A 26978-nucleotide genomic window follows, 5' to 3' on the forward strand; every position below is an offset into this window, starting at 1 on the left:
AAGCGGACGTATACGACTACCGTAGCAGACGACAGCAACAACTCCTATGAAAACGCGTAGAATGATGATGATAATGAACTTTTGAAAGAAGCATCTCCTGTGGGACATCAACCGCTTGTACAAAAATACTAAGGTAAGCTGAGGTACAACGTTTTGCAGAAATTGAGGAAGTAATAACCAGAGTTCGAGGTAACTCGTTACAAGTAACTCGTTACTGTAACTAAGTTCCTTTTTTTGGTAACTTGCAACTTAACTCGGTACTTTTGAGCCGTGGTAACTTTCAGAGGAACTCGTTCCTTTTTCAGGTAACTTTGCCAAAGTAACTTAAGTTAAGTTCCAAGTTACTTTTAACTCGCTTTTCGATCACGTCCACATATTTTCTTGCTTTCTCTCCGGTTCCTTCATGGTATTTTTTGCCATAAAACGTGATATTCAATCAATGACAGTATTTTATTGAGGAAGTAAGAACGGCTGCCATTGAAATAAAGCCGAACCATTGTGCGCCCACGGGGAGTAAGATGCAAAGCGTTCGAATAGACCTCTACCAGAGAAACGTCATCATGACATTGGTAGACAGACTGAAACCGAAACAAATCGGAAGGAGAGGGCTGGGTTCCACGAACGAGCACTTGTTCGCTGCCTCCCATTGAAAGAAAAGCAGGACCGGGGGTCGCGTCCCTTTCAGGGACCATATCGTAATCTCCTCAAGACCCGTGACTTTCGGGCGTGACCTTGTTCACCTCTAACTTCGAGCGTAGTTCAATTCTACCAAATTTGTGGCGCTGTCGAACACTATGACGTCATTTGTTTACAAACAGGGAGAGGTCTATTGTTGGACATAAACGAAAACGTGTCTAAGCGTGTTGCACTCCTCCGCAGGCAACTCAAGGTCTAACTCAACTGCTCACGCGCGCTGCACCTGCGTAATGCTATTTTGTGTCCGAAGTAACTTGGAAGTAACTCGTTCTTTTTTTTAAGTAACTCAGTAACTGCGAGTTACATTTCAGGTTGAAGAACTTCGTTATTAACTTAGTTACATTTTGCACACGGTAACTTAACTTGTAACGAGTTCTTTTTGACGAGTAACTTCTCAATCTATGGTAATAACCGGGCCGGCGCCACCGCTAGCTTCCAAATGCGGCGCTTGGACGGGGTGCCTATGACATGGTCGTTATAATCTAGTAGGTCGTGGTCTTCACCCCAAACTTGGGGTTATGTTGCCCACGTCAAATTTACACCAGCTCGCTTGCATTATCCTTTTATGCTCAACGTAGTTAATCAGTTACCCAATATTGTTACGAGGTGAACATTATTAAAAATACAGACTAAAATGAAACGTAAAAACACAAGAGGCAGTTGGGACTCTTACCCAAGCAGCACAATGTACCGAAAATAGAGTGCAATAGGGGTGGACGGTATGTGTGTTATCAATGTTCTTTAGTTTCACGAGTCTGTTCAAGGCCTTCCATCTACCCGTCCACCCCTATTGCACTCGACTTTCAGTGCATTGTGCTGCTTGGGTAGGGCAAGCCCTGTAACGCAGTTCCTGAAGCGAACGATCTATATCAGTGAGGCACGAAGATATTCATGCAACCTTCATGTAGAAACCGTCATCTTTCAAGCGAGAGCGGTGCTTTGGCGGCGACGTATCACTATGACATACCGCACGGATCAGCGAGTTTTCGGTGGGAGTGTCCTGCCCAGCTGTGGCGTGACAGTAAACTGATACAGTGGAGTTGTTCCGAAGGGACAAGTGTCATTTACCTATATGTAGGACGTTTTACGGTAGACAATCTTTAAAGTATATAATGCCGTCTATATTTAATCAATTTACCGATTTGAGCGTTGATCCCTTTTTACTAAACGAAACATGACTTTTCTTTTTACTGAACATCCCTGAGACATCGGCTAAAAACTGAGCACTGAGCGACTCATTAGCGTACGCTAATTAGTTAAATAAAAATTCGAGCTTTTAAATAGACGCTTTCGGGACCTCTGTTTTACGGAATAGGACAATCAGCGAAAAACATTTAAAAACAAACGAACCAATAATTAAAATAACCGCGTCTATACACCTGGTACTTTTTTCGAGTACTTGGTTGGTTTCGGTTCACATATATTTTTCTTTTCTTTCTTGCACGGAGCAACGCACCAATGCGCTTTCTCGGTTCGCTATCAGGCTGTGAATTATACGTCTTCATCCGCCTGGTGCGCACACGGGGTGACGGAAGATAAGGAACAGAGGGAAGAGACGCTGCGGTACATGCCCTCCCAAGCAGCACAATGTACTGAAAGTCGAGTGCAATAGGGGTGGATGGTATGTGTCTTATCAACGTTCTTTAGCTTCACGAATCTGTTCGAGGCCTTCCACCTACCCGTCCACCCCTATTGCACCCGACTTTCAGCGCATTGTGCTGTTTGGGCTGTTAGTCGTTTGCGTAATCTTTTGGCTTTTTTTCTCAGCTCCTCTGTCAGTGAAAATAGCCGACAGCACATTCCAATCTCAAATTCTTGGCTCGAAGACCCTGATACATCTATGGTGGAGGCTGACTCCAGTAGCCACAGCCAAAGAAAAGACGACGGTAATTTCTTTCGTTTTCCGCAACACGCAGACTCGGACAGCGCGCGATCGTATGCTGCTGGTGGTGGTGATGATGGACCTACTTCCTGTAGTCGACGATGGGCAAATGCATTTGTTCTACGTCTGCGCCGTGGCATCGATGCTATAATGCAACTTCCGTGACCGGCTACGATGGAAATTGATGTTCGAAGTCTGGACCACAGAAGAAAGGACAAACACACAAAGCCTCAAGTGCCTAAGAACAATTAACGAAGAAAGAAGGTGTGGGTTTGAGTCCCGCAGCTGGCTATAACCTTTTCAGTGACTTCCTTCTTTCTTCATTAAGGACTTCGCTCTTCCGCCGGTTCTGATTCTTTTGTCTACCAGCGGCACGCGCGAGTCCGCTTGTTGATGGCCGTGCTGAAGACTATAGGAGGTGGTGGGTTCGAACCTTACCACCGGCTGTGCTGTCTGAGGGTTTTCATTGGCTTTCCGAAGATTTTCCCGACGAATGTCGGCACAGTTCCCTCTGAAGGTCGGCCTAGGACGCGTACTACTGACGCATCCCTTGTCTCCTACTCCTTCTTGTTGTCCTCTCTCCATCTGTTCACGTTTGTCGCTCATAGCCACAGTTGCTTCGCGGCGCTAACACTGAACGAAAAAAAGTATGGACGAAGGCGGCCCTCCTGCAAAAAGAGAGGCGCTTTCTGTGGAGACCATGGTTTTGACGTAATCAAAGGGTAAAGACGTGCCAAAGTATTCTGCCATGAAGCCGACACGGCGCAAATAAGTCTCTCCGGCAAAAAACCGTGACGGTCTTACGCTTCCATTCCACCTGTGGACAATTGAGAAACCTTCCGTCGTCACGCCTATAGATATTCTATCACGGATATTCTATCGAAAGCAGATGGAACGCACAGCTATAATGGGGGGACGGCGGGTCCGCAGGTGAAGCCGTCTTTAAGAAGTGGTGTCCTTCAACTTTGGGAATACGATCTCCTGAACAAGGGAATAGGAGAATGACGCCTTGCTGTTTGAGGAATGTACGAGAGCCAGACCCTTGTTGTCTCATTAACGTTGCATTCAAGCGGTGGAAGGGATGCACACGTGCTCATCAGCTCACATGTGGGCCGACAGCACCTTTTCTTACCTTTCCCTTCTCCTTTCCCTCGTTTTGTACAAGTCTTTTCCTTCGTTGTCGTCATACATCCCAAGACGTCCTCACTTGGATAACAAGGGCACTAATCCCTCTCTAATTCGTGCTTCGGCAGCCTCACCTGTAGCTGTATCGACGCAGGAACGACGCTTGCGCCATCTTAATGAGAATACTTCAGCCGAACTTTTCCTTTCATTTCTAAGAGAAGTGGAAGCCTTCTTTCTGCCAAAGTCTTTCCTTATATCTAACTACACATTTCACAACAAATCACATTCAAGCAAGTCTAAGCTAGCAAATTATCCGCGAATCCCCAACGCAAGAAAATAAAACATCTTCTTTTCCATCAGTCCTCGCAGAGAACAAAAAAGCCTCTCTTCACAAAAAAAAAAAGGAAGAAAGAAAAAAACCAGACGGAACACTAGGACGGATAAAAGAAAGTTACATTAAAGTTCTCCTTTGCTCTAGATTTCCCGCATCTTCCTCTATTCCCTAGAGTACACAATAATACTCCGAGCACGATTTTCTTCCCTGTGTGTGTTCTTATATGGCCGCCTTTCCAATTTTTTTTTTTTGTTCCCGCAGCATCTTCTTGAGGGGCTTTATGTTGCAGGTATGGAGTATTGGCCCGGGCGCACCCGGGAGCTATTACGCGCTCGCTCTCTTGTTCGTGACCCGTTCGCAATCGTTTATTAGTTTTATTAACGAGGCTAATGAACGTCGCTCCCGCATAGGGGTCTGTTAGTCTAATGATGGGAGGAGGGGGGGGCAATAATGATGTGGGGGGAACTTTGACCCATCTGCGTTGTACCAGTCGCGATGTGGGATGGTTTTAATTGAAATTAACTCACCTCTCTCGCGTCGGTGATGGTGTTCTGTGCACTCGTAACGAGACATATGTACGTGCCATGTGAGTTTTAACTGTGGAATTCGTTAGTCTCTAAGCACTGCGTAATTTTTGGAGGAAGCTTTCGAGATCGTATTTTCGTCCGGACATGGTCATTATACGACTGCGAAGCCATTTTTATTATTATTATCGTTGTTGTTGTTGTTTCTATGCACGCGCCTGCTTTGTGCTTTTGTTGCGAAAATTTGGTATGACGGTTAGTGTAAGATTTGTTGTTGTTGTTGTTGTTGTTGTAGAGTCTAGACGAATGATTGACGTGGTGAGCGACACCTAGCGCGTATCTCGCCAATTGGTGCTGACTTCTTCCACTTTTCACAAATATGCCCGTTTCATAAATAACCGTATACACAAGCCAGACTGGTTTTCTGTATCACATAAGCATATAGCACAGCTGTCTGTGTCAAAGGAAATTTTTATTGAAAGCGGTATACACCGCGACGGGTACCATATATCGCAATGGATCCTGTGAGATTGCACCTTAGAGTACGCCCTCTCGGCTTAGTTATCGTGTATGCACGGAAAATAACGAAGAGACTCTGCACTGTTGTTTTTTCTCGTGCGGAGCAAGGTGAACGAACTTTTTGGATTGTAAGCTGGGGTTTTGTTCGTCGCAAAGTCACTTGGTGGAGGGCGACTATATGGCGGACTATATGAAGAGGACTATATACGGCGAGCAGTTTCATCACTATCATCACTGCCACCAGCTCCACCGCCACCAAAGACGTTCGTACTTACAGAGCTGCGTGGGGTCAGTTTATACCTGCAGAGTGGAAATCCCACGGGCACAAGCTATTAGCGCCGCGCTCAGCGCTAACCAAATTTACGTGCATTATCAACGTCGTTCACATTGATTGATTGATTTTTACCTGCTTACCTGCTTCCGCTTCGTTTTATACAGTATAGAGCAGGGTTGCGGAATGGGATGTCCCATTCCATTCCAATTCCATTCCCAGGAATGGAGATTTGCGATAATTTCATTTTCTTTCAATTCCTCGGAATAAAAAGGTATGGTCAGTTCCCACTCCTGGAATGGCTTGGCAACCCAATTCCATTCCGTTAATTCCCCCAATAAAAGAAAAGGACCGGTAACCGTACTGGGAAGTCCAGCAGTGCTAGAAAAGATTGACATTACCAAGCACGGAAAAAGCACAGAGACAAGGTTATTTCACTCTTGACCGTGTGCGGGTGCGGTGCAGAGGGTGCGAGGGCAGAAACCAGCACGCGTTGAATCCAAAACCGCCACCGGAGCACCCAGACCATTCCATTCCCATTCCTAGGACAGTTTCCGCCATTCTATTCCAATTCCATTTTCGGGCTTTGCTAAATCTGGAATGATTCCAGGAATCATTCCAACTCCGGAGTGGCAACTCCGAACTCCTCCACACTCGCGAATTCAGCTGGTCGTTCGAGTGCAGGCCAGTGTAGTGCGGCGGTGCAGGGCGTGTGCAGGAAAACCGCGCCAGTGCTGCTCACACCGATCCGCCCAGCAGACAATGCTAGATAGTGCCAGTGTTGACCAGAAACGCGCTGCGCGGCGCTGTCAACGCCGGCAGCGGGAGGACTCATGCAACTCGTGCACAAGATGGAGTCGCGGCCGCAGGACAACCACTTTGAAAACCAATTTAAACATAAAATACCTGGCAATGCCAGAATCCATACTCACAACCCACCTTCATAACCACACACCACATCCGAGTAGCGCGAACCAGTGCCCACGACGTATAGTCACAAGGGGGTGCACAAGGGGGTGCTCCGCAAGAGGGTGCTCCGCAAGGGGGGGCTCCGCAAGAGGGTGCATTTGCATGCTTCTGACGAAAGATTGCGAAAATATTGCAAATGAAGAAATTCACAAAATTTTAAGGGGTGCTCCTCCACATTTTGGGGGGGTGTGGGTGGTGGTGTTATACTAGGGGGTGTAGGGGGGGCGGTCTTTATAAAGAAATCTGCCGAACACGTCATCATAAATCGAGGTGTAACTAACTGCTCTGAACTCGACGAACTTGACTCATCCAAAGCGTCCAACATCTGCAGTGGGTCTGCTGGTTCCATGGCGGCCATGTTGAGCAAGTGTAAACCATGGAAAGGAGGGTGAGAAGGAGCGGAAAGCGGAACTTGAGAGCTCGTGTTTCGGTCCACACCGCAGATATTCTCGGCGTGGACCGGAACGCTGGTGCTACCAGCACCAGCTAACGGTGTGTTACGACCAGCGGAACATGTTGCATGTCGCCCTAAAACGACCAGCAGAACAAGCGCGTTCGAGCCAGTGCAGCTTTTCTTGCACCAGAACGACCAGCTGAATTCACAGCATCAGTTGAACGAGAAAAACTTAACTTCTTTGTCTCATTCCCTCGTGTGCAGCGTGTATTTTATGTTTTCCTGCAAGACTAATGTCTTGAGGCTTAACTCATTACGTGCCATATGCCCTCGGGTTGACCTTTCTACCTCCCACCCCCTTTCCCGCCATGGGAGTCCCCTGGAGTGAGTCTGCTTGTAATTGCCTCGGAACGCGCAGGATTCTTTTTCTGTCTTTTTTTTTTTACTTCTTCTTCTGCTTCCTTGTCCTCCTCCTTTTCATTAGGGTCTGTCCTCAGCCTTCGGAAAACAAGAGGCGACAACAACCGCTTGGCACTTTCACTTTCCCCCTACCCTTTCCACTTTCTTTTTTCGCGTTCGCGTTCGCTTTTCCCCCGCTGTATAACGAGGTTTTGTATTACGGGTAGTTCGCTAACTCGCCGACGATGGCGCCTCTCTGAACGACGGTGACAGCGTCCCGAAGAAGACACGTCCGTGTATTTTTCCTTTTTTTTTTATTGCTATATATCTATCTTTTCTTCCGTAGGATGTTCGCTTTGTGAGTGGGTCGTTACGTTCCCAAAGAGGTGTCGGATAAAGCGCTCCATTTAATGGGTTAACCGCCGCGGGGCTTCGCGTGTTGAGTTGAGAAAGGAATTCGTAGCTTCGATTTGGCAGACGACAACCTCGTAGGCTGCGTGCTGTCTCTGGCTGTCTCTTACTGTCGAGCGCCACCGTTCGTCGATTGTGTTCACTACTGGTGGGAACTTCGCACCTTTTGTCGCAGTCGACGTACTATTTTTGGGGGGCACGTCTCTCCGTGCGAGTTTAACGGTTCATGCAAGACATCGAGTTTTGTGAGTCTTGTTTGTTTTTGTTTTATAGTCTACAATAAACGCGGAAAAGGGTAGAGCAAGTTGGAAATGTCACTTCACGGGGTTTAGTTTTCGTCCGTTTATAGATCATGACTACGAGAACGATAAATCCGTGGCGTTTCGTCGAAATAAGACGGAGACGGGGGGGTATATGTTTATTCACACAAAAGGAGATGTCAGCCAGGCAAGTGCCGGCTTGCTACTCCTTAAAAAAAAGAAAGAGAGAAAAGAAGAGAAAACAGGTGCGGAGACGGGGAAAACGAGAAACGTGTGGTGGTGTCGGCGATCACCTTTTTAATTAACTGACCGTACAAATTAAGTAATCAAATAAACGTTTAGAAATTGTTTGATTCTTTTTTGTTTCTTCTTCTTTATGTCAATACACTCTTTGATTCTTCATTCACGACCTAGCCATATGCGTTTTGAAATTTCACCGCTCTGGCAAGTTTCGAATGTAAGTTTTGTAACTGGCGGTGTACCAGCTAAATCAAGCAACTAAGCCACGTTTTTTTATGTATACTGACAGTAATAACAACAATATTTTTATCGAAATCGTTAGCCTGTGAAGAAGTAACTAATCCTTACTTGTCCTTTCACAGGTTGTTTCTAGCTGTGCAGAATGAGTGAAGACAGCGAGTACAGAATTCGTCTAGTAACCCTGGGCGGGGGCGGCGTTGGAAAGAGTTCCATCGTGAAGCGGTTCCTGTTCAACACGTACTGCGACCGGTACAGACCAACGGTGGAAGATCTCTTCTGCAAGGAATTTGACCTTGAAACTATGACCCTAAAGGTGCGTACCAAGTGTACAGTGGAGCTAGATCATCAGTTTTTGGCGTTCCTCCTGAGAAATATCTGGTAACAAAACGTGAAGAACTATAGTGCTGACAGAGTGCACATAGAGGAGCAGGAAGTGCGCATAGAGAAGCAGGTTTCAAATTGTGAAAGACGGGATGTATATATATAAAAAAAAAACAATTCAGTGGCGATTTAGCAGTAAATGCGAGAGAAATGTGTTAGCATTAAGCGCCTTTTCGGTCCATACTTGACCTTCCGGGTATCCACTTCCGGTCTAAACCCAACTTCCGGTCTAAACCCAACTTCCGGTCTAACCTGACTTCCGGTTGTCCATTTCCTGTCCTATACTTGACTTTCGGTCCGACACTTTCAATTACTATATGAAAGTCAATTTAATTATCCTTTAATTGGCCTCAATTACGTTTAATTACCCTTTAATTGCGGAGGTAACCGTAGGTTACCTGAAGTAATCTTGAATTTCATTTAATTTCTTTTAATTACGTTTCCATCCCTTACGTCCAATACGTTTCCATCCCTTTACTTGACGTTAATTGTCTTTTATTACATTTAATATTTCTCTTAATTACATATATTTTAGACTCACTACCTTCCAACTCATGAATGTAAGATATATGTACCTTTACCATTATATGTTTATAAAAGCGATAAAAATACACACGACGTACAGCTTGGGACAAAAGTTTACGGAACACGCGAGCCACGTACTTTTTCTTCGGTGCGACACCCTGGCGGCTGCCGGAATCGGGTGAGTCCACTGTTTCGAAGGGGTGGACGGATGCGCTGTTAGCGACACACAGTGGTGGTTCCCGGTTCCAGTGTCGCTTATGCGTGCCTGGGAAGTACAAGTTACCGCTGTGTGTCGTTAACAGCGCACCCTTCCACCCCTCCGAAACAGTGAACTCACTCGCTTCCGGCAGCCGCTAGGGTGTCGCACAGGAGAAAGAGTACGTCGCTCGCGTGTTCCGTAAACTTTTGTCTCAACCTGTACACAACGAATTAAAATTTTAACAACATACATTGACGTTTCGGAGCCTATGCAGACCCCCTCATCGGAATGAAACAGGAGGCGGTTACCCGGTACTGTTTATGTAGCAAGGGGGCGTAGCAGTCGGGTAGTGGTCCTGGGTGCTTGTTCAAAGCATTATTGGTTCTTTTGATGAACCAGGATTCAAGTTGTTTGCGCACTCCCCAACGACTTTCACGTGCCAAAATAACAGGGTTATCTAAATCCACGTGGTGGCCTGTCTTGTGGGCATGTTCACACAGTTCTGTGTGCTTATCTGTGCTCTTGTAGATATCAGCGTAGTGTTCCTTCATCCTCGTGCCCGTCTTCCTCCCCGTCTCGCCTACATACACGTTCTGGCAATCGCTGCATGAGATCTGATATACGACGCCACGTTCGTCGCTGGTTGTGGTCCTGTCTTTGGGGTGACATAGAAGATTTCTAATTGTAGACTGGGGGCGGAAGGCTGTTCGTATTCCAACTTGCATCAAAGCCCGCCTGATCTGTTCCGCGGCCGAGGACGCCAGCAACTTGGTGGCAGGGTACAAGTTGCTTAGACACGCCGTCTTCCGCGAGGGACGTTAAATACAGGGTGCCGTGTTATGAGCTTTCATCGCACGTTAAAGAACCCTCAGGTCGACAAAAGCAATCCACAGACCGACCGCTGTGGCGTCGCTCATGATCTCAGTTGTCTCGCGACGTAAACCCCCAATTATTATTATTATTATTATTATTATTATTATTATTATCTGTTCCGAGATACCTTTGATGTACGGAAGTGTCACAAACGCTTGTTCCTGATATGCTGGAGTCGCTTGTTTCTTCGTCCTCATACGGCGGCACGTATCATCAATAAAGTTCTGCGGATATGATCTGGTCATCAGACGTTTCCTGGTAATATCCATCTCCTTCTGTCTCGAGTTGGGGCTTGAGGGAATGTTAAGCGAACGTGACGCTAAGGAACGAACCACTGCCCTTTTGTGCTCCGAAGAGTGCGCTGAGTCGAAACGCAGCACCTGTCCAGTGTCACGTGGCTTCCTATAGACCGATGTCGATATGACTCCACTGGCGTCCCTTTTGACCAGAACGTCGAGAAATGGGATTTCACCGCAGGTCTCTTCTTCCGATGTGAAGCGGATGTTCTGATGGACACTGTTCAGGATATCTGAGAAGGTCTCTGTACAATCCCTCCTTATAATCACAAACCCAAGCAGCACAATGTACTGAAAGTCGAGTGCAATAGGGGTGGACGGGTAGGTGGAAGACCCTGAACGAACTGGTGAAACAAAAGAACATTGATAAGACACATACGGTCCACCCTTATCGCACTCGATTTTCGGTACATTGTGCTGCTTGGGAAGGTATCATCGACATATCTTCTATAACGATAACGGCTATCTCGCTAACGATAACAAGTTATCACTCTAGATAACGACGTTGTGATCCGCATTACATCGAGCTGCGCCTCTCACTTGCGTTCTCATAAGGAGAGACTTCTTGATGTCGCCTCCAGCAACATGATGAGACACTCCGGTCTGGCTGAGGCACTCCTCCCTGAGGCACTGTGCACTCTCACATGCTTCTTTATGCTTTGTTCCGGCTTTGGCCGTGGTGTGGAACATAGTTCGAGAAGTTACCCGTCAAAAAGATGTCGTTACGAGTTAAGTTGCCGTGTGAAAAATGTAGCTAAGTTAATAACCAAGTTCTTCAGCCTGAAATGTAACTCGCAGTTACGGAGTTACTTAAAAAAAAGAACGAGTTACTTCTAAGTTACTGCGGACGCAAAGTATAGCACTACACAGGTGCAGCGCGCGTGAGCAGTTGAGTTGGATATTGAGTTGCCTGCGGAGGAGTGCAACACGCTTATATCGTTTTCGTTTATGTCAACAATTCGAACGCTTTGCATTTTACTCCCTGCGGGCACGCAATGATTCCGCTTCATTTCAATGGCAGCAGTTGTTACTTCCTGAATAGAATACTGTCATTGATTGAATATAACGTTTTATGGAATAAAATGCCACGAAAGAACCGGAAAGAAAGCAAGAAAATATGTGAACGTGAGTGAAAAGCGAATTAAAATAACTTGGAACTTAGCTTAAGTTACTTTGGCAAAGTTACCTGAAAAAGAAACGAGTTCCTCTGAAAGTTACCACGGCGCAAAAGTACCGAGTTAAGTTACAAGTTACCAAAAAAAGGAACTTAGTTACAGTAACGAGTTACCTCGAACTCTGGTGTGGAAACTTAAAAAGCGTTTTTCGGCACTGTATGTACAGCTTGAAGCACACTTAGCAACAACGTAGTTGCGACAGTCGAAGCTAAGTCCTGGCTGAATAGAAGCCAGCGCCGCTTATCCGCAAGTTTCAAGTACGTCCTCGGCCGCCACGCCTGGATGCTGAGTTCCACTTGCAATGACTTCTTCAAACCTCCCCTGCTACTTATTTACTCAACGGGATTTATTTTCTTCGACGAGTTTGGTTTCTCTGACTTTTCCGCAGTGCAGTGTATGGCTAAGTGTACAGCTCCAACTTCGTCTGAATACTAGCTGTAGTACGCAGGCGCCCTAGCCGGTGGCAGAGCCGTTTATTGGGAGAGTTTGGCCATTGGGAGGAGCCTGTTTTAAGGCGGACTCACTTCTTCATAGCAACTCTATGGGGAAATTTTATTCGCAGGGACCTCGTAAACCTCTCTAAATTTCTACACGAAAGAGGTACGGGCGTGTTCCCCACGAGTTTATCTAGGGAATGACGCATTTTTGAAGGCGCTGACGCAATCCACTGATTATTGGCGAATTAAAGTTTGTCAAATTTTAATTACTTGGGAGTCTATGGGAGATGTAACAAAATCGATTCCCGAGGCACGCCCGTCCGCGATATTCGGGCCAAAATGATGTCATTCCCTACAGTAACAGTCTGGGAATTGATTGCAACCGACGAATTCGACAAGCTCACTGCAGTTTTCCAGATCCCTGCGAATGAAAATAGTGGCCTTGTCGTTTGATAGAGCGCAGGAGGAAAGCAAAGCGAAGAAAACAGTTTTGCGACGGCGCAGCCAACTCTCTCAGGAAGCCAATGTTAACTAGATCGCATGAGTCCGCCTTAAAGCGCGTCATTTGACGTCACACGATGGGCGGCACCAAGGTCAGTGCCGGTATTGGAGCCTCCACGCTCCACGTCCAAAACTGGGACGTACGGGCGAGGGGCGCGCCATATTGAATCAGCCAGCGTTGCCGCGGCAGCGCTCTGCTCCGCCGCTAAGCTTAGCGGATAGCATAACGTGTATACACAGCACACTAATTATTTGAAAACAAGACCTGTGCACAAAGATAAAACACGTAGACGGTACATACACCAAACGTTCATGTACATTACGCATAGCTGTTGTATAGGGAGCTGAGAAGGTATACGCACCGCATGCAAAAAAGAATCCGGTAAGCACACCACACCACCTCCCACTGCCACCGCCGCTGCCTCGACCAGCCTTGGCTACAAGCTTGGACAGGAAGGGACAGGGACAAAATCCGTAGCCAATGGAAGCAGCGGACCAAGCGTTGCCAGCAGTTTTCGGAATTGCGCCTGTTTTCACGGGTTAAAAATACGCAACGTCCCCTCGGCTGATTCAATATGGCTGCCTCCGGAAGCAGAGAGAGGGAAGAGCCCCGTTCAACTCCTTTGCTCTCCTCCTATCCTCCTCCTCGCGAAGCTACCGCCTTGAAATCTTCCCGTGCCTTTCATCCCGCCATTTTGGAGCGGAGGTACAGCCTTGAAATCTCCCCGTACTACCGCGGTTCGCCTTTGACTTCGGCCAAGTGGGCGGAGCGATGTCGAATATGACGTCACGACAAGCGCCATCTCCGGTAGGCGAAAGATCAAAGATTGGCCGGACTCTCCCCATAGACGGCTCTGGCCAGAGGTGGAGCAGAGCCACCCTAGCAGGCAGCGTTTGGAAAACACGAAGGAAGTGATGATCTGTTCTACGCTACTCCTAGTAGCGTTGTAAGCACGACAACCGCAACAAAAGGCGGAACTCTCCTCCATTCCCAGATCATGTTATCTGGCTCGCGACATGCTCTCCTCTTGCAGGAATAGCCTTGCCCGTACCCTCTGTCGTCTGGTTTCCCCAAGTCCCGCTAGGGTGACTCTCTTCGCGCTCTGACTAGGGTGCCTGAATACTAGCTCCCTCTGTGTCGGGCGGAGTACCACTTTGCTGAAGCCAATGCCGCAAAGCCGCCATCTTTACGCCCACGCTTACTGTGCATGAATGATGGGTTCCGATTTCACCTATACTTTTTCAAACCTCATGTGCTATGTATCTACTCAACTCCAAAATGGTACTGTGGATAAGTGTATAGCTACACTTTTGTGAACGCACCACGAGCTGTACGTGGGCGTAAAGATGGCGGAAATTCGTACGACGCGGTAGTCTTCACCCTATGCAGAGGGATCTAGTATTGAGGCACCCTAGCTAACGAAAACAACGTTATTGGCACGCATCCTTCGAGCTGTTCCTCTATGTTCTCTATTATCGCTTTCAGAGGCTGACACGTACAGCTGGCATCACAGTTAACTTGAACGCCATTCCGGCCTGCTGGTGCTTAGAAGCAATAACGGCGGAGGGTGTTTGGGTCATCCCATTCCGGCCATCGTTATGAAGGCATTGCCTTCTGCTAGGCGCTGCCAGGGTGGCTCTCTCTGCGCTTCGCATGTTGGAGGAGGCGTTAAAGTTAGCTTCGATGCCAGCTGTACATTTTCAGACACCCTGAACGATTGCTTAGAACCGCTTCAAACAAGTTCGATCGCACACGTCTGCACTTCAGGCGTCCTCCAATTATCTATCGTTGAAAAAAATAAGTATAAAACTAAAAAAAATAGCAACGCAAACAAAGGGAGTGCAATTTATAGTGCAGACTATTGAACCCGATTGGCGTGTTAACGCTTCAGCTGAACGGAGTACCGATCTTTCCGCTAAATCACGCACAATGCAGCTTGCTGTGCGTTTTTTTTTTCAATCGCTTTTCTAATCTTGCACTAAAAAAGCAGCCGACAGGAGCCGAAAAGAAAGGGAGCAAAATCGATCAGGCATTGATTCGGTCGCTGCTCTGTTTGACGAGCCAGACACAATTGCAGGTTGCAGTTGGAGCTGAGGCAGAATAATGGTGGCTTGTGTGTTTTTAAGTCATTCTATAGAAAAAAATATAAATGTGGGTGAAATGACAAGTCTCCATAAAAAGCGATTGTGTCAGCGCGGAACGCATTGTAAAACTGTAGATGTGTATTCGGAAGCTTTTTGTTTATTCATGATTGGTTTTATTTATGTATTTAATTATTTATTGTGGGGCTCCAAGGGTCTTGCGGCGTTACATGGAGAAAGCATATAAAGTAAAACACTGGCAGTAGACCTCTCCCAGTTTGTAAGCAAATGACGTCATGGTGTTCGACAGCGCCACCAATTTGGTAGAGTTGAACTAGGCTCAAAGGTAGGGGCGAACAAGGTCGTGCCCGAAAGTCACGATCTTGAGGGGTTTACGATGGTCCTGAAAGGGACGCCATCCTACTTTTCTTTCAATAGGAGACAGCGAACAAGTGCTCATTCGTGGAACACAGCTCTCCCCTTCCGATCTGTTTTGGTTTCGGTTTGTCTACCAACGTCATGATGACGTTTCTCCGATAGAGATCTATAGTCCAACAAAAGAACAAGGAATACAGCAGGAATACAGTACCACAATAGTGGCATGGAATAGTAACACTATAGTGGTACAGCTTGGGACAAAAGTTTACGGAACAGCGGGATGTGACATTTCTCCACTTGAGCAGCACCCTAGCAGCATACGGGAGCAGACACACATACTAAAAGGTGGAGAGAACAGCTGGTCACCTGTTTCTTATTCAAGCTATTCTTGGCAGGTATGACGGGCCCGCTCCGATGAAGAAATACCCCAACGCCGTGTTCCGTAAACTTTTGTCCCAAGCTGTACCACTACTATATGGAAACAGAATGAACGGAGAACAGTTTTAGATTATATAGGACCTATAACTAAGGTGATAGATGGGGACAAATAATTCCGCAGTCTAACAGCACGCGGGAGAAAAGAAAAGTGAAAAGAGTTTCTGTGGGAGATGTACGATTCGTATCTAGGCGAATTGTCTAACTCAAAGCTCTGGGCGAATGTATGGAAAAGCCAAGAGGCGGCGAGTGAAAAAGTCTGTGAAGCATATAGAGTGTTTGGAGAGTTTGGCGGTGATCTAATGGATTCAGGTCGAAGGCCGACTTGAAAGCGGTGACACTTGTGCTGCGGGAGTAATCAGGAGAGATGAATCGAGCAGTGCGACTTTTGAATTTTTTGAATTGATTCAGTGGTCCTGGAAAGGAAGGATTGATGAGGGTACTTAATGCAGCCTTGCAGATTCTAACTTAGGCCGAATGAAAGTGAGGTACATGCCAACCGTTTGACATCAGGGGGAAGGTAAGACGGAGTTAATATGGGTACGCCATTGAGGAGTGGACTTGATGTGACCAAGACCAACGTACTTGTAAGAGAGTGTGTGACCGATTGTGAAGCTGCAGAATTTGTAAGGGTTGATATTTTCGTGTCTGCGACGTGAAGGTCGGAACATTTAGATGTGTTTAGAGGCATCAACCACGTGAAAAGCACTGAAAAGCACGTCGTGATTGGCGGACTCTTAATGACTATACCCTTATACCCAACTATACCCTACTATACCCTTTACACAGCGATGCAGAAGACGGTAGGAAAAAAAGAAAAAGAAAGAAAACGATACTAATGGTGACGTCACATGGCTGAACCCTGATTATCAGCTTCACTTTTCGATGGAACGCTGGCGGTTTTTCCCAGCATTCCCTCCTTCATGCCGCAAGAGTACTGTGGATGTCTCATAATGGAAAGAGCCGTGTAACCACCACTCAGTAGTTTCTTCTTCCGTCACCAGGTGGACATTTTAGACACCGCCGGTGACCATCAGTTCCCAGCGATGCGTCGCCTCTCTATTGCTAACGGCCATGCCTTCCTCCTGGTCTACAGCATAGACTCTCTAGCCTCTTTCAACATCATCAAACAGTGCTTCGAAGAGATACGAGAACAGAAACCCGACTTTCAGGTAAGAGCCTGTTGATGTACGTGCAGTCCAACGTGGATGTATTGAATATTTTACTATCACAGAAGACTCTCTCTCTTAGCGTGGCTTTCGACGATGTCCACAGAAGATGCTCAGAATAAGTGAAGAGCAACAAAGTGACGACTGAATGGCCCCGCTTGGCTTCTTATGTTGCGAGTTATTTATGCCTTGCTACGTATTGCCATGGCTTTGCTGCAGAATGTACGCCGGTATGATTGATGAGAAACAGAAATTTACGGAGGGTCTCGGCTTCTTCAGGGCACATGAAGCTGTCTTTCCTCCACCAGGATCTGTCGTCGAAACATGGTCGAAGCATGCTACGGCTTGTTTCTAAATAGTATTTTCAAGTTATGAACTTGCATGAGTATTTTTTTTAAATTCAAACGTCTAGTTGACTACGTGTACGTACCTCTGCAGTTGTCCGAACCCAGCTGAGGCGACACACTGATTCTGCCGACTCTTCGCGTTATTGCCTTTGGTTCAACCGCCAGTATAACATACTGCGCTTAGTTATTGACCTGCAATGTCAGTGTACGTACATTCTCCTTTACAGAGTGTTTCACCTAGAGTGTCACAAAAATATGTTTTGAAATATACTTGTCTGAAAATTATACGGTCAACGGTATGTTTATTAAAACGGAACTTTTGTCGTTGCTTAAGAGCACTTTGACCAATTTTCAGTTGCGAGAAACTGAATTTCCTGAAATAATGTCCGAAGTTTGCCAAGTCAACGTAACGTTTTCTTCTTTTTCTTCTTTTTCTTCTTCTTCTTCTTCTTCTTCTTCTTCTTCTTTTGCCTGAAACAGGAAGTGCATGTCAGATTTACGTGCATCCCACGACAAAATACATTCCCTGCTCCCAGGCCGTTTCCACCGCACATTCCCGAAGTTTCCAGACGCACACACTGTAATTGTTTAAGATAACTGCGGCGTTTTAACCACGGTATAGAAGAAAGAGGTACTCTTCCAAGCAACACACACCAGTATTGGACAAATATTTTGCCAATGTGGCAATTGCAATTCGGCCACATATTGGACCAATATTGGGAACCGATCTTGTCCAGACAGTTTTCTCAATGCAAAGAGTAATCCAATGACAAATGTAAAAGTGTCCTAAGGCAACTCCCCTTTTATGAAAATTTGTTGCAGCTAAAAAGAAACACCCTGTATATCATTTTACATGTGTTAGTTGGCAGTACGTTCCCGAACAACACAATGACGTCCAGAGGACATCCTAGTGATATACGCGCTTAAATGCGATGTTTAGCCGTTAGGCTTGAAACATAAATGGGATAATGTACCAAAAGCTCACTTAGAGAGGCAGCGCCATTTCCTGTCTCCTAGAATTTATTGAAATCACATCTGACAACATGAACATAATAGAAAATAGATATTACACATTGCTTGTTGTACGAGCTTCCCCAACTTCGAGTGTCCTAGTCGCCTTCAGAGTCAAAAAGCACGGTAAGGTGTATAAGTTTAATTTGATTACATACACACAAAAAGCATTGAAGTGAGGAATAGCTTGGAGTATTAACTGACCGTCAATATAACATATGTGTTCCTTACTGCTTTGTTTTGAGACATTCGATAGATGTATCAGAAATTTTCTTTTCATGTATCTCTTTTCCAGTTATTCAGCAATTGCCTTTATTTCTAATACATAGCCAATACTAGAAGTGCCTCGGTAATATTGGGCCAATATGCCCAGTCTCTAGCCAATATTGGTGGAATGTTTAGCATACTGGTTAATTATGCCCAATAAACAGACAATGTTGGGTAAATATTGGGAATATAGGACCAATATTGGACCAATTTTATCGACGTCTAGCCAATATTGGGTCAAGATCCTGTGCTGCTTGGGCGGTTTCTAGCACGGTGTGGGTTTAACCCTTCTGTCGTTACCAGCAGACGCAAGGGACCGTGACAGACACATGGACAACAAAACTGGAGGGGAGGGCTAACGTTTTTTGTTTTTGTTTTTTCCTTTACGCTTGTATTAATGGAGAACTGAGGTCGGCCGATATTGGCCGGTCTTGGAAGGGCGGGTATTGCAATACTCTTTCAGCTAATACATTTGTAGTGGAGAATATATATTGTATAGGATATGGGTAAATCTAACATGGCGCTTTCTGTTTCTGGCAAAAAACGTTCTGTTGAGTTGGTAAATTACGGACTGCAATTCAGAAAATTCGATTTCTGGCGACTGACAAGCTGATCAAAGAGCTCTTAAGTCGTGGCAAATCTCCCCCGAAGGCATATACCGTTGACCCCATAATTTTCGGACAAGCAGACTTTTAAACATTTTTTTTCTGACACATTCGTCGGAACACCCTGTAATATGGTTGTGCATGATATTTGCATTTTTACACGGAGATTCGCGGCCACTGCAACGCACTGTGTCCGTCGTGTCGTCTTTCGTCATGGCTCTCTCGGCCTCACTATGCCCTCTTTGGTGTGAGCCACTCCCCAGTGCATTATTGTAACGGTAGACGGGCCTTCCATGCTTGCGGACTTCCTGGCTTTTCTTTTGTGGACACAGATGTGTTTTCGCGTGTAAAATGCCGAAGCAACCTGATGCCACTGTAGGAAGAAGCAAGAAGACCGAGCACGGCGCTGCAGAAGCAGCGCGTACGCTGTCTTTAGCATTGATTTTCCAGGCTTGTCAGCCTCTTCGTAAATGCTATGAAAGAGCGCTTCTTGCGGAAACGTGACACCAGTGGCGTCGTTAAAGTCACTGGATTGGTGAAAGTACCGACATCTTCGCCGCCGCGACTTTGGACCAACAATGGCGGCCGTAGCATACCAACGCACGCAGCGGCCGCCATTGTTGCTCCAATGCCGAAGCGGGAAAGGAAAAGCATGACGTTACTTTCCCAATCCAGTGACTTTAGTCGTCGTCGGAGCCTAATGCTGCTCGTGCTCTTGGTGATTGCATGCTTCTTGCATGCAATTTTTGAAGTTTTGAATTTTTCAAGTTTTGAATTATGATAACAGATACGAAATCAAGGCGGACTCACTTCTTAAGAAATCTATAGGGAATTTTTGTTCGCAGGGTTCTCGTAAGCCTCGCTAGATTTCTACACGAAACAGGTACAGGCGTGTTCCCCCCGAGTTTATCTAGGGAATGACACGTATTTTGGAAGCCCTGACGCAATCCATTAATTTTTGGCTAATTAAAGTTCGTCGAAGTTTCAATACATGGGAGTCTATATGGGAGATGCAGCCAAAACGCTTCTCTCGACACGGCCGCCCGCGATATTTGGGCCTAAATGATGTCATTCCCTACAGTAACAGTCGGGGAATACACCTTTTCCACAATGGCCTATGCGCATGACCTTGAGGCGCCGGAGAGGATTATCTCCGTCTTCACTAGATGGCGCACTATGGGAACGACAGAGGTGGGGACCAGTGGGGAGACCGCACGAATGGCGCGAGCTTGTCGGCTCCACTCCGAACCGGATTTGGGGGCTCAATCGCTTCACCATCGTTACGGTCGTTACAAGCTAACGAGTGGCGGGAAATTCAAAAAGGCGGGCGGGAAATTTAAAAAGGTGGGCACGTGATAAAACACGTGCACGGCGCTCTTCGCGCGATACGTAAAGGCCGTGGTATACGTCACGCGCAATGTGTCACGTGCCCACCTTTTTGAATTTCCCGCCACTCGTTTGCTTGTAACGACCGTAACGACGATGAAGCGATTAAGCCTTTGTGCTACCCACGTGGATTTGTTTTGACGTGCGCCGAGCGTGGTTCGTTGGAGAGCCGCGTTGGCACGACTCGTATGTGAAAAAGGTCCATTGATTGCAATGAACAAATTTGACAAGCTTACTGCAGTTTTCCAGATCCCTGCGAATGAAAATAATGACTTTGTCGTTTGCTATCATGTTCCGATATCATGTTTGCTATCATGTTCTGCTGGCGCCGGTTACATTACTTCCTTAAATCGCGGGAGGAAAGCAAAGGGAATAAAACCATTTCGCGATGGTGCAGCCAACTCGCTCCGGAAGCGAACGTTAACTAGACCGTATGAGTCCACCTTAACGTAGCGTGTATAACGTAATTTGAAGTGAACTTGTTTTTGCATTTTAGTGCCCCTTTAAGTAAGATAACAATAACTTACGTTTCGTTTACTTTCAGGAAATCCCCATAATAGTGGCCGGAAACAAACTGGACCTCACCGAGGACCAGCGCCAGGTCAGCAAAGAAGATGTTGCCGAGTGGCTCTTTTGCGAACTTCCACGCCTCAGGGCGAAACTAATCGAGTGCTCAGCGAAGGACAACATCAACATCCGCGACATATTCAGGACCTATCTTCAACTTGCCAGGATTCCCATGCCATGCGAACAGACGGGCGTCAAAAGGAGGTTGAGCGTCAGGGCCCCTCCGAAGTCAAGGCAGGCCACGAATCTACAGAGGGAATTCGGAGCCAGTTCCACGTCAGACCTGCATTCGTCATCGTCCTCTATGCTAGATGGCGCCTGTAGTCAAAAGTCGAAGCCAAGAAGCCGGTCGCTAATACGGAGGACAAGCAAGAAGACGTCCAGGTTAAAAGAGCAAGGTGGCGCTGACGCAGATGATTGCACCGTGTCCTGATTGGGTGGCATACATTTAAATTTTTTCAATTTATTCTGGGATTTCTTCTGGTTTGTAATATAAGGTGGCACTGGGGGTATATGGGACTCGAAGTATGTCAGTGACTCGACTCTCAATGCAGGATATCCACGCAGTACGGTTGGTGTGACGTGTCGCATGGGATTGATTTGGTCTTTAGTTCGGCCGCTGACATAAAATAGAAGACAGTGTAGCGCAGCTATTGTCACGAAGATTTTGCTGATAAGAGAACTAAGGAAGCATGACATTGTCAATGTCGGTTGAGTGACATCAGCATTGCCATCCGTTCCCAACCATCCGAGTTTTGGGATGGACGAATCAAGCGAGAAGAGTGACCTTGCCAGAATTCTGGCGTTTGTTGTCCGAATGATATTCGAAACGTGCGTTATGACCACGTGATAATCTACTGCGTTGAACGATTACAGCCTTCAGTGCGCACAGCTCCACCTGGAGGAAGAGTCGCATAAACGTCCATTCCTGTACAGATGGTTTCGCACCCTCTTTGGGATTCCTTCTTTCACACGAAGGAAGGGCAGTGCGCATGCATGGTTTCACGTAAATGTAGTGATGTTACATGTTTTTGTGGAGAGCGAGTCCAATGGTCGTCGTTATGGTATCGACAAAGTGTTGATTCACAGTGTGTTTTATATTTCTAGTCTTAGCACATATCAATTTAGAATGCATTTCAATTGAAAGTGTCGTTGGTGTTGTTGTGAGAGGGACGTGATGTTTGTACTGGACCCGTGTTACGGTTGGTTGTTGGGAACATTAGGATAGCATCTCTCTCAATTCGTCATGTGTTGAATTCAGTGTCGTTGCTTGGCGACGACGAGAAGCTGGCATGCTATGTACCTTTTAGTTGAAGACGAACTTGGCGATGAAGCCGTTTACCAAATTGTGTCCCTAGTGTGTGCTCACATTGTACAAGAAATACTGCGCGCACATCGCTCAAGCGCCTTTCTTTCTTCTTCTTTTTCTCTTCTTCTTTTTTTCTTCTTCTTTTTTCTTCTTCTTTTTTCTTCTTCTTTTTCTTCCTCGCACGTTTAGGGACGTACAGCAGCAGCACATACTTCACCTTTGTTCATTTTGACATGACATTTCGTGCACCATGCTCGCCTCCGCTTCATTCAAGACATTAGCAATAGTACATTGACACTAGAGCTTCTCAACAGTAATATATCCATGCGTATAACACTTTGGAACAAAGATATTCGAGAGGTTTTAGCAGATTGGTAGATGTTCACAGTACAGGTGACATCATGTCGCTAAGCTTGGATTTGATAACTTCCTTTGTCATATCGTTTTCGTAGAGCTCTTCCGATGTACTAATCGCTATTGTTGGCGCACCGTTAGTTCCGGATCCAAGATATGTAGATAACGCTTCTAAAGTCAAACGAATATGTTCATTTGTAGCACCAGTTCTTTAGCCTCAAGGACTGTGGAATCACAGAAGACAAAGAGAGCGTTAAGTGGCGGCTCTAACCAACGCGGGCCGGTGTGTTCTGTCCCTCGTACTCTGGTGCCTCTACTAAACGGTCTTTCAGAACCACGAGCGCGATACGCGCCTCGGCAGAGTTTGCAAGGCAGCTCATTGGTCTCCCGTTCCTCCAAACGTCAAGAAGCAGGAGCAGAACTTAGCGCGCTCCGACTTGCTAGCTGGAGCGTGAGAGTTCACCAAGAGCACCACGCTCCGGTAAAGGAGTGACACCGTTTAGTAAAAAGGAGCAGCTCCCTGCCTTCTGGAGCCACTACTTAACGCGCACATCATGTCGGCTTGTCTCGAAAACATCACAGTATCAACGATGGAAGATGAAAGATTGAATCCTTTCTATGTTGTTCCAGCCTCAGAACATCAGTTCTGTCATGATCACACTATCACTTCGGACATTTTTCACAGTTTGTTGTGGCCGTTAAATCGCATTAGAAAGCAATGACTTGCGATAACAGAGTGACTCAACCACTTTCCCTGCTTGTGGCATATGACTTGCTTGGTTGCACTGCTATCACGTGTTATTTCCTCGTCTGCTACATTTCTATTGGTGCAAATCTTCTGGTTCCCCACAGCATGAGGTCTTAAGGCATTCTGGGACGTTTGGGGTAGCCCAGGGCCCTAGGGTAACCCTATCCACTGGGGTAACTCTGGGCACTGGGCCTAGGGCTACCCCAGGGCCTAGGGTTACTTCAAACGTCCCGTAATACCAAAAGACCTCAGGCTCTCGGGTAATCCCAGGAGCAAACTTTCAATAGGGTCTTGAACATTTACACACAGAACACTTTAGGGTAACCACATGGTGTCTTAGGTTAGCCACAGGACGTCTTGAAGTAACCCTATGGCGTCTTGGGGCAACCCTAGGACGTGTTGGGGTAACCTTAGGAGTGGCTGGGGTTGCCCCAGCAGAACCGCAGGATTTCTGAGGTCGCCTTAAGATTCTCCGATGTTACCTCAGACCTTTTTGCATTAGTTTCAGACCTTTAACAGCTTCAAGGATACTTTAACAGCAACAAAGACACTTTAGCATCTCCAAAAACAGCATCGCAAACCCCCGCATAGCTACCTGGCATTTTGCTTCCTGCACCGTGTGTCCGAGGTTTCTCGCGTACGTTAAGGGGACTGTCGCATCCGCCTCTGTCGTTTCCGGAACTATAGCGCCGTTTCAGCCCTCGTTCACCACCGACAACAACGCCGCAAATCGGACGCGAATTAGTGTAGTGGTTCCTGTATAATTTGATGCGATTAACGGCAAGCGCAGAAACCGGATCTTGAGAATATGCCGGAATTCCCTCTCTGAGAATCGAAGTAAACCGTCACTCGGACAAGGCCAATCAGGGAGCGCGGTTTCGCGCTGACAAGTTCAATCGGAGAGCGGCCGGAGGGCGCGTTGGACGACGTTCTGCAGGTCACGGAGATTCTGTGATGGGCTTGTGGAATCTTGTTACTGGTTGGCGTCGGACGTTTTCGTACAGCCAGGATTAACACCGTGGTCCACGCGACATGGTCGCTTCAGAACTCACACTGGTATGCGAAAGGCGGAGTAGTTACCGAGGACTTTTCGCTAGGTACATTGCAGTGGCAAACAGAATGGACCTTTTTCAATGGACCTTCTTCGTATCCTAGCGGCTGTCCAGCGAAACACGATCGGCGCGCGCGCCAAAGCACAGCTTTGCAAAGCACAGTAGCGTAAGTATCGAGGGACCATACGGCCTTCGCCATATTGGCGCCATCTATTGAATATGTAGGGGAACCTTTTCTGGCGCCGCCTGGGTCGCAGAGCATGCGCAGAAGCGTGGTGAAAAAGCTGTATTAGACGCGTTCGGAGACAGTCGGCTGCGCTGCGCTCCCATTCGTGTGCTTAGTTTACATCATCGTGATGGCACTGTCGCTGGGGCTTCCTTAGCTGAAGAAGGTGGTGCGAATCTTTAAATCTCGTTTATTTAATATGTAAGCTATTTTCGGAAGATATACCTGGCTAAGTAGACCGTGAAGAGGCGCAGGAACATTGCCGTACATCGGTCCCAGACACACGTTTCCGGATGCGATGGTCCCTTTAAGAGTACGGTCGTAGCACACGGCACGTTGCAGCATGTCACCATACACATAAAGGCTTACTCACCTCACCTTCAAACATCATGGCTTCTCATTGAGCTGCAAGTTTAATGGACCGTTTTCACGTACGCGTCGCATCCTAGCGGTTCCCCAGTGAACCACGCTCGGATCGCGTCAAAACAAATCCACGTGGCCAGCACAAAGGACCAAAACCGGTCCCGAGAGCGACCGACGAGCTCGCGCGGTTCGTGCGGTGTCCCCACTGGTCCCCACTTCTTTCGTCCCCATACTGCGCCATCTAATGAAGACGGAGGTAACCCTCTCCGGCGCCTCCAAAGGTCATGCGCATGCGCATAAGCCGTTGTGAAAAAGGTCCATTAAGACAGCAGGAAAATCAGTCTGGGCATGGCCCATTCTGCATGCGTTCTACGCGTAAATAAAAGAGGTTTTATGTATTTTTTTATTTTGCGAAATGTTTTTTTTTTTTCGTGATATTAAAAGAAAACCGTTCTGCATGTAAGTGTGGAAATTTAGGCCTGTTTATTTCTGCAGTCATATACGTACATACATGACAGGTACAAAACCACGGTAGCCCGTCCCTTTCGCACTTCTTTCCCTTCGTTTTTTCCTGCGACGTACGATACCCGCTTTCCAATGCTCCGTTATTCTTTATAGTTACAATATGGAAATCGCAGGATGTGCTCCCTCCTCTTTCTTCAGGCTCCAACACTAGTCCTAGCGCCTGAGCGACTTTTAAGGTCTAGATGACGACTCAGTCTGTACCGGAGTCATATATTCACATACCGTGCTACTTCCGCGGGACCAGCACCGGTATCCGGCGCGCAACGACCTGTAAATGGGCGACTTTGTCGGTACGGTTGCTCTGTAGAAACTTTGATGTAATATACATATTTGTGCACAATTTATCGGTACGTGTATACAACAGGGTTATAAATATATATATATATATATATATATCTGAAGGTCAGAGTGTCATATCAGCAGGGTTCGCAGCACGTGCTGCAGTTGTTGCTGTCGGGAGCATATCATTGTAGCGGCTTGGGCTGTACAGGATAGAAGTTCATATATTGCTGCATTTTCATTAACATTCATGAGATATGAGAATATCTTCATATCGAGTGAGGGATCATGTGTTAGTGACATTGTTACCATAGTGAAAGGCAGATAGAAGTCTTATTTCCTATCATTCATTCTGTATCATCGTTTTCGTTGTTTGCTGACATTAACATTTAGGCTCTCAATTCTTTTCTATACCATGAATATCATTGGTGAGCTGGCGATGTTTTTGATAATAGAACGTTTATTCGACTTCAGTTAATGTGTTCGGTTCATGATGAACATTTATTATTTCGATTTTCTTAATGCTTGTACCTGACGTTTTTTTAGCCGTTAATTCGACGTTAATACGTGCACTGGACATTTTTGGTTATGAAATGCTAATTCGAGTTCTGTTAATGAGCTCACTCGATGATAGTCGCAGAACGTGATTTATAAAAGCACAGCAGACGCGCAGACGCAACGTGACGCACAGCAGAACGATGATTTATAAAACATGTGCTGAGAATGCACATTCTGTTAACAAAGTGCAACTGCTCTTTTTATTCATGGGATGTTAACTAGAACTTGTTAGTGCGTTATTTGATGTTTGGTGGTGAATATTAATTGGAGTTCTGCTGATGTGCAGAATCTGCTGCTCCGGTTTCTTTTGTGTTCGCTAAGATTTTAGTCAGTAACCGACACGAGTGCCCTTTCATCTGGGAGATTCTTTTTTGGTTTGTTGTTCTTTCCTGCATAACAAGTGTGGCCGAAAATTCGAGCTTCCACGAGTTTACATATCGAAATGTCGTTTTCAAATTATTTACGCACCAGCACTAAACTGTCATTTCGTTTTATTGTTGTCCGATTATCGACATACGGCTTCTTTCGTAATTGTTGAACATTGCGCAGTGAGTTAACAATTGTTTTGACATTTTCAATGTTTTAATTTGGTGAGTTTTACAAGGTGCTATCGGAAATTTTCCGGACTTCTTTAAATGAAATACGTTAGGCTCGGTTTATTGAGTC

At 46.3% G+C, this 26978-nt stretch overlaps 1 protein-coding gene across 2 annotated transcripts in view; it reads left to right on the plus strand.

Annotated features, from left to right (window-relative positions):
* Positions 1–22244, plus strand: part of LOC135391897 (ras-related protein Rap-1A-like) — a 274681-nt gene extending 252437 nt beyond the window's left edge. For both annotated transcript variants that reach the window (XM_064622431.1, XM_064622430.1), the window contains exons 3-5: positions 8387–8577; positions 16551–16718; positions 20876–22244. In XM_064622431.1, coding sequence (XP_064478501.1) covers positions 8407–8577; positions 16551–16718; positions 20876–21331 — 795 coding nt within the window. In that variant the 5' untranslated portion in view covers positions 8387–8406 and the 3' untranslated portion in view covers positions 21332–22244. The remainder of the gene's footprint in view (positions 1–8386; positions 8578–16550; positions 16719–20875) is intronic.
* Positions 22245–26978: the final 4734 nt, after the last annotated feature.

Source organism: Ornithodoros turicata, chromosome 4 (genome assembly GCF_037126465.1).
Source record: "Ornithodoros turicata isolate Travis chromosome 4, ASM3712646v1, whole genome shotgun sequence".
Lineage (NCBI taxonomy): Eukaryota > Metazoa > Arthropoda > Arachnida > Ixodida > Argasidae > Ornithodoros > Ornithodoros turicata.